The 8876-nt window shown below is 47.3% G+C and overlaps 1 protein-coding gene across 1 annotated transcript in view; it reads right to left on the minus strand.

Moving 5' to 3' along the window:
* Positions 1–5183, minus strand: part of Eeig2 (EEIG family member 2) — a 65954-nt gene extending 60771 nt beyond the window's left edge. The window contains exon 1 of the mRNA XM_074050863.1: positions 4950–5183. Within this exon, the coding sequence (XP_073906964.1) occupies positions 4950–5089 (140 nt within the window). The 5' untranslated portion in view covers positions 5090–5183. The remainder of the gene's footprint in view (positions 1–4949) is intronic.
* Between the last annotated feature and the right edge of the window lie 3693 nt (positions 5184–8876).

Raw genomic sequence — 8876 nt, forward strand, 5'->3', positions numbered from 1 at the left:
TATGTGCGACCACACCCAGTCACTGATTGAGATGGGGGTCTCATGAACGTTTTGTTGTGGCTGCCCTTGAACTTTGATCTTCCCAATCTCTGCTTCCCAACTGGCTAGGATTATAGATAGGCGTGCGCCACTGAGCCCAGCCAACGCAAAGCATCTTCTTGACTTCCTTGCTTATTTCTTTTTTCCCTTTGAGACGAGGTATCATTATATACATGAGAAACTTGAGCTCAGGTTCTCATTAGCCCCTGCTGGGTTGTTTTAACAGTCTCCTAACTTGTGTTTCTATCTCTAACATAGTACCACTTGACGAAAACAGCAAGGGACTCCAGCCAGCTTAAATACCACGCTCATCACATCACACCTCAGTTCAAGAATCTGGGGCTGAATTTTACCCCATGAGCAGTGAAAAGCAAACTCTCTTCTCTTTTTTTTCTTTCTGTGAGGGGTTTTTTCTAGGTAGGGTCTCCTGAACTATTTGCCTGGACTGGCTTCAAACCTTAATCCTCCTAATCTCTGCTTCCTGAGTAGCTAGGATTACAGGCGGGAGCCACAGGAACCTGGCTGAAAAGGAAACTCCTGATGGCACTGAAAGCCTTTTCCAATCTTGCCTCTGCTTCTGCTCCATGTGAACTCTGCAATCAGGCTGATCCCAGTGCTTGCAGAATTTCAACAACACTCACATACAGTCTGACACTGATTAGGCAGTAAGTCATGCTGCGTCTCCCACTGTCAAGCAACTGTGCATCTGTGTCCTAATTTCACTAAGTAGGGGTCACTCACTTATGGCCCCTTATATTTGGTGTATTCTCTGGCTGGGGGTGTGGCTCAAGTGCTGGAGCACCTGCCTAGCAAGTGTGAGGTACTGAGTTCAAACCCCAGTACTGCCAAAAACAAACGTATGAAAACCAAACCTTCCCACAGCCCTTGTCAGACAGCTAGAAATCTGGTGAAAGCTTAATTAATATTCAGGGAACACCAAATCTTCTGCAGGTTTGGATTTTGCACAAAGCCAAAAGTATGTGTGTGCGTGTGTAATTTTCTGTGTACTTCTGACTTTTCTCTAACAAAATGAATATTATTTTGCAGAAGTTCATGCATGGTGGACCCGTGCATCCAGAGTTTGGTGATTCTACAGAACTCAGGACTCAGCACCAGTCATACTCAGGGCGAAGAGTGACTCCAGGGAAAGCTGAGGAGCAGAATCAGCGCGTCCTTCATTTGTCTTGTATCACGTTGTGACAGGGAAACTTGTTGGGACACGGTGCCCCGGGTTCTCACTGGGGTGGTCACTCAGGCCCCCTCTGCGTGGCATTTAGACGTTTGGGAGGAATTTGCCATGAGCCACACTCTGTGCACACGCTCCAGGCACAGCGAGCCACTCTCGGCATTTAAGTAGTTTTAGATCGTGTACAGAACCGTGTACCAGCCAGCTTCAGATGCAAGCCACGGGCAGCCTCGTAACAGGCCTTTCTAAGGACAGCAGTCTCAGGCCTGCTCTGTTAGCTGTTTTACACGTAATTTAGTTCATATTTTTATGGGGAAATGTTAGTGTTCAGTGTTTTTGATTTCTATGGGTTTCTTCAAGTGATTTATCTAAAAAGTAAACTCTAGCATTTAATTAGACATAGACTGCTAGACTGGCACTCACTTGTGAAAAGTTAGGGAAAACTGAAGTCATTTACTTCCTTTCAGTATTCCTTTTCTTTTCTTATAAAATGTATCTTTTTGTGTGTTTGGGGTGGGGGTTGAGGCTTGAACTCAGGGGTTCACACTTGCAACACAGACGCCCTACCACTTAAGCCACACCTCCAGTCCATTTTCTCTGGTTATTTAGGAGATAGGGTGTCACCAACTATTGTGACTGGGCTGGCCTCAAACTGCAGCCTTCTGATCTCAACCTCCCAAATAGCTAGACTTACAGTGCCAACCACTGGTGCCTGGCTCAGGTATCTTTTTTATTTTCTTGGCGCAAAAGTGGGGTTTGAACTAGGGGTGGTGCTCTACTACTTGAGCCATGCACCTAGCTTTAGTTACTTTCCAGATAGGGTCTTGCGTTTTGCATGGGGCTGGCCTGGATCTCAGTCTATTTATGCCTTTGGCATGCCTGGGATGACACGCAGACACTATCTCACCAGGCTTATTTCTTTTCTTCTTTTTTTGGGGGGTGCGGCACTGAAGTTTGAACTCAGGGCTTCATGCTTAGGCAGGCACTCTTAACACTTGAGCCACTCTGCCGGCTCTAGGTTTATTTCTTGTGATGGAGTCTTGCTAATTTTTGCCTGGGCTGGTCTCTCACTGCAGTCCTCTGGATCTTTGCCTCCCAAGTAGCTGGGAAAACAGGCGTGAGTCACCGAGTCTGTCCTACAGTGAACATTTATAAAGCAACATTTTTTTAGTTGTCAGGATAGAAGAATTTAGTATAGCATCGAAAGCAAACGGACCTTCTTGAACAAGTTCCTTGTCTCTTCTTTAAATGCCAAGTGGGTGCCAAAACATGGTTAGGTATTTTAGGTACCTCATCTTACTAAATGCTCAGAATAGTCAGTCACTATTTTAGTTGTACAGATTTTAGCTTTGAAAGCCTAAGTAACTCCATCCAGGTTTACCACAGTAGAACTGGGATTCAGGCTTAGACCCACCCCATCCTAAACCCTTGCTCTCAGCTTTACACCAGCTCTCTCCACCCAACTTTGAAAACACATGCTCGTTACAGATCATTTCCCTCAAACTATATGGCTCTTTTGTTTGGCTACACATACCCTATTATCAACATTATGTACCTTGATAAGCCCAGAGTTTAGCTGGAAGAGAAAGGAGTGAGTATAACACAGGACATTCAACATTTCTGGGAGTCAGTACTGGGGACTGAACTCAGGGCCTTGTGCTTGCTAGGCAGGTAGTCTAACACTTGAATTGTGCCCCTACTCCCTTTTTCACTGATTATTTTTGGGATAAAGTCTCACTTTATGCCTGGTCTAGCCTGGACTTCCATCCTCCTGTTTGTGTTTCCCAGAAGAGATGGGATGACAGACACACACCACCACACCTAGCCATTAGTTGTGAAGAGGTCTCATGAACTTTTTGCCCAGGCTGGCTTTGAACCATAATCCTCCAGATCTCCACCTCCAAAGTTGCTAGGATTACAGGCATGAGCTACACTGTGCCTAGCCACTATACTCAACTTTTTCATTGTCAAGTCTTGCCCAGTACAAATGAAATTATACCACCTTGCACCTTCAAACCATTAGGAAGCTGCCAGTTCAGAAACTCTTCAACACAACACACAATTTTCCCCTTTATCTGGCATCACAGGATTTCCCGTTAGACCTGTATCAGCATCTTGGTATATTAGCTGTGGGAGAACCTTGGGAGAGTTAGTGTGTTTCCTGAGTCTCAGTTTCCTTATCCACAAAACAAGGATCCCTACCTCATAGGTTGGCTGTGAGAATTAAGTAAGACAGTATATTTGGGCAGGGGGAGTTGAACTCAGGGCCTCACACTTGCAAAGCAGGTACTCTACTGCTTAGCCACATCTCCAATTCATTTTTGCTCTGGTTATTCTGGAGATGGGGTCTTGTGAACTATTTGTCCAGACTGGCCTTGAACCTTGATCCTCCTGATCTCAGCCTCCCAAGTAGCTAAGATTACAGGCATGAGCCACTGGCAAGAAGTAAGCCAAAAGATACTCTGAGGGGGGACATCAGTATCCTGATCACCAGATATCATCTCTGTGTCAGGAGTCCACTTCTAGCTGCTTCAGGTGGGGGAGGACCTTGCAGCAGAAAGTCTAAGCCTCCCAGTGAGACTTTCACTTCCACCCACAGGACACTCAGGATTGGCTCTTAGGCTTCTCAGTACCTTAAGAGCTGGTGCAATTTTTGTGTGTGTGTGGCACCGTTCATGGTTCTCTTTTAGTAGTGTTCAAATGGTCATAATACAATTAATTAGCAGAATGTCTACAGACTTGTCATCATTGTTTAAAAAATTATCCTCAGCAGACTATTTTTTTAACTCTGAGAATCAACAGTGCTTCATACATCCTTTGGTTTAGCCAATGAGACATATTCTGGCTTCATTATTGCCATACTGGATAATTCTCTGACTTCAATTCCAGAACCCATTGACAGAATTTCCTTTACATTATTAATGGGATGACACATAAAAGAAAGCAGAATACACTTAGCATAAAAATAAAGCCTACAACCAGTATGCATAAGCAAAATAAAACATTAATTATTAAATTTCTTAGACTCCAGGAACTTAAAACTTTCATTCAAAAGAAAATTCGTTCAATTTTCTACTGTCTTGAAAAGAAAACCACCTTGAGGTCAAATCTGTCAGCCTGTGATTAGCATGGAATTTGTTCCAGGGACCCTGCCACCCCTGGTGCGTTCTGTAACCTGCAGAGGACCCCAGAGCATCCAGGGACTCATGTCAAAATGAGGGCAGGGCCTGGGATCCCCTTCTGCTTCCAAGTCCTCCACACTGAGCCCCACTAGTGAAGACGCCGCCCTCTCCGTGGTGCCTGGTCTGCCAGAACACTGAACTCAATCCAGGGTGGGCCAGGCCCATCCTGGGCCCGTGTTCCTGTCGCCCACCAGGGATACGGAGTCGTGTCAACCAGGGGCGCTGCAGAGCGTGCGCTTTTGGAACTGGAGCAGTCTGGGTCATTTCTGTGTTTCACAACAGCCCAAGTTCCACTTGACATTTTGCAAATATGGGAACAAATGTCTTAGGGGAACCCAGAAGCATCCTCGCCCTCTGCGCCCCACTCCCATTCCTAGAGGACGGGGAGGAAGGGGACAGCCACCAGGACCATTTGGAGTCCGGGGCGCAGGGCATCCCCGATGGACCCATTTGGAAGCACTTTGCACACATCGATCGATAGATCGGTTCCCGGAGGATCAGACTGTCCCCAGCGGACCGGCGGGGACGCGGGCGCGCGGTACCTGGAGGACTCCGCGGTGAAGCTGCCGCCGTCCAGCAGCCGCATCTTGCAGAAGAGGACCCCATTGACGAAGGGCACGGAGGAGAGCTCCTCCAGCTCGAAGTCCACCTTGAACTTGAACTTCTTCTTCTTCATCATCATGACAGCCAGGCGCCGGCGAGCGGGCTGCGCGGGCAGGCGTCGCCGCCTCAGCTCGGCGGAGCCCCGGATCCGCCCAGCCCCATGGCCGGGGCCGCGAGCTGCACGCGGGGGCGCGGCCGGAGGGCGTCGCGGGCCGGCCGGGACCGGGGCCACCGCCGCTGCCGCCTCTCGCGGCAGCTCGGGCCGGAGATCGGCGGCGGCTGCGGCGCGGACCCCGGCCGCCCTCGGGGAGCGGTCGCGCTGCAGCTCGCCCCGGGAGCCCGCGCCCTCTCCGTGTGCAGCTCGCCGCTGCCGCCGCCCGTCTGAGAGCGGGGAGAGGCGAACGCGGAGCACGGCCGCCGCCGCCGCCGCCTCGCGTCCCAGCGCGCCCCTAGCGGCCACAGCTGGTAGCGCACCGCGGGGCGGAAGCCGGACGCGGGTGCAGGGCGGGGAAATTCGGGGCGGGCGGGCGCCTCGCAGGGAAGCTGACCCAGCCGGGCGGTAAGCAGGTCCCGCCTCTCTGGAGTTAAAAAAAAAAAAAGACAAACCCCGCCAAAGGGGCTGCCTTCTGCAGTTCCTCTGCACCCTTGCTTTCAGATTTTGCACTGTCTCCCCCCACAGCTCCAGTGACTTCTTCCCCTTGAGTATGGGAGTCATGGGTTAATAGGGGCACTGAATCAGACTGAAATCCAAAAGCTAAGATTTCCTTCAAATATAAACTGGAGGTGAGGGAGGAAAAAGAAAAGGATTCAAATTCGTTGTAAGCCCACCAAGTGTCCAGGCACCTTACTGCTACAGGCGTGTCCTTTTATGGATGAATGTCTTATCTAATTCCTGTCACCCAGGATAAACGACAAAAGGACATAGGAGTTAAAATTATACCTTCCCTTTTAAATTTGTCCATACTGAAATGCCTAGAATCAAATCGTTCAACCTTGGATGTGTAGCAATTGTCTGCATTCTATAACCAGACACAATGTCTGTTGTTCAAAGACTTGTCTTTGACTTAGTTGTGTAATGTTCATATTTTTAAACTAAGATTTAATTTTTTGTTTCATACTGGGATTTGAACTCAGCATTGCACTTGCTAGGTGGGCACTACACGAATTGAACCACGCCTGGTCCTTTTTGCTCTGGTTATTTTTAAGATAGGGTTTTACTTTCTGCGGAGGTTGGCCTGGACCACGAGTCCTCCTATTTTAGGGTTCTGGTGTAGCTGGGGCCACAGGCATGTCTAGTGCCAGCTTTTTCCATTGAGATGGGGCCTTTCTGTTGGGATGAGGCCTTCTGAACTCTTTTTTTTTTTTGTCAGGCCTGACCTGGAACAGGGATCCTCCCAATCTCAGCCCCTGCAGATGTAAGCCACTAGAATCTGTTCCTTTTAACTCAAAATATCTCTTACAATAATCTCTGAAAAGGAATTCAGGACTATATACTTGCTAGGCAGGTGCTCTACACTTGAGCCACTTGCCAGTCCTCTTTTGTATTGAGTATTTTCCAAATAGGATTTAGAGAACTATTTGCCTGGCCTGGCCTCCAAGAGCAGTCCTCCTGATCTCTGCCTCACGAGTAGCTAGGATTACAGGCGTGAACCACAGGCACCTGGCTAAAAATAGTTTTTATGTCAGTCCCTGGGTAGCCTCTATGATTGAAAAATAACTGCCTTCAGCTGGCAGAGTGGCTCAAGAGGTAGAATGCCTGTGCCTGTCTAAGCAAGTGTGAAACCTTAAGCTCAAACTTCAGTACCACCACCAAAAAACCAAACAAACAAAAAAAGAAAAATAACTGCCTTTAAGAATTTTACAGTCTAGTGAAGGAGACATATGTAGATCTGACATTAAAAGAACAAAGCCTAACCTCAAGCTAGTTAGAACTCAGAGAAAGCAATCAATTAAAATTAACCAGATTTCTGAACTGCAAAGAATATGGATGGACTTGGGACAAAGTGGAGTAAGGTGTTCCAGGATAAGATATAGAAACAAAGACTTTGACATTTGGGTAGGGATTTGGCACTGGATGAAGGTCATTGCCCTTTAAGGCAGAGAGGAAAGACAGTTCTAAGGACTAGAGGACTTTGAGATGTTCCATCTTGGGCAACTAGATGGACTGAGCCGTTTATGCAGGAGAGCAGATCAGGAATGGAAGAAATACTGTCTTTATCTGAAGTGCTTGCAGGGAGAGAAGGGCAGTGTTAGCTCTTGTGAAAGGTTAAGATTGAAAAGATGCATTTGGGAATTGTGGTATTCACTGATGGCTGCAGCCCAAAAGGCGGGTAAGAACTAGTTGCTCTGAAGAGTATTTAATGGGTAGATGGAGGAGGAGGCAGTTATAAAGTCTCCCAAGAAGAAGCAAAACAGAGAAAGAGGAGATCAGGAGATTGCCTGGAAGCCAAGAGAGCAATTTAACTATCTCCCAGTGGGACACTGTGTTGGGATGTAGGTACAATGGAAACAGGCAAGGATGAGAAAGAGGGAAAGGGAGAGAGAAACACCATAAACACCATAAAAGGGTGGAGGAGTTAAGTTTGAAGTCACTGCTGCCATGCACTTCTGGAGGATTTGGACCAGAAGGAAGCTACAGAATTGAAGCTCGATTAGGTCATTGGTAATTTTTTTTTTTTTCGGCAGTGCTAGGGTTTGAACTCAGGGCTTTGTGCTTGTGAGTCAGATACTGTACTGCTTGAGCCATTCCACCAGCCCAGTCATTGGTAATCTTGTCAAGAGAAATTTTCATAGAAGATAGCAGCAAAGTAAGAATAAAATGGGCTAAGAACTGAATGGAAGGTAGTAATGAAGGATGGGGGTCTGAAAGTGTTTTTGTTTAGTGTTCTTTTTGTGAAGTCAGGACCTCACACTTGCTAGGCAGGCACTCAAGTCACTCTGTCATACCTTTTTTGTGTTAAGTATTTTGGAGATAGGGTCTCATTAACTATTTGCCCCGGCTGGCTTTGAACCTCGATCTTCCTGATCTCTGCCTCCTGATTAGCTAGGATTACAGGCCTGAGCCACAGGCACCTGGCTAAAAAGTGTTTTTCTGATTTTTTGTTAGTGAATGAACAGAGTGATGTCCGTGGCTGGAGGAGGAGGGTTCAAGCTCTTTGATTGACATTCAGGAGCTAGCCAGTGTTTATTGAGTGCCTGTTCTGTGTCAAGCACCTAAATCAAATTAGCCCTATAGATCTGAGATGCAGTGCAGTGTCCAAAGCACCATCCGTATGTGTCAGTGAGTGGAGACTGCAGTAGGACATGTAACACCGTCTAAGCAGGCTAAGCATGGATGGAAGGCTTTCTGTGGTTAGTCCCTTTTGAGCCTGAGTGATGAGAGTGGGGGTGGGGAGCCAATTCCACCCCACTCTGCATGTGCACAGGCTCAGGAAGAGGGAACTGAAAATAGTTCTCTCTGGCTGCAATTTAGAGTGGGGCGTGGCGACAGAAAAGCCATTGAAGTTTTAAAGCAGAGGGATAATCAATTCAGATTTTCATTTTGTAACGATCTCCTGCTGTAGTAAAACTGGAAGATAGAAGACAGTCTGTTACTGTTTTTCAGACTCATGGTTTGGTTGTTAAACACCTGGCATGAGTCAGGGTCAAGGCAGGAAACGGATGTAATACTCAAAAGTGTTTGGATGAGGAAAGTTGAACAAAAGGACTCTGTACAGAGTTGAGTGTCTGATGGGGAGTTGAAAGGAGGCAGGAACAAATATCCTGCTCTCTCTTGCTTCCTACTTTTTTTTTTTTTTTTTGGTGGCACTGGGGTTTCAACTTAGGGCCTCAACTTGCTAGGCAGGCACTCTTACTGCTTCAGCCAC

Source organism: Castor canadensis, chromosome 12 (genome assembly GCF_047511655.1).
Source record: "Castor canadensis chromosome 12, mCasCan1.hap1v2, whole genome shotgun sequence".
NCBI lineage: Eukaryota > Metazoa > Chordata > Mammalia > Rodentia > Castoridae > Castor > Castor canadensis.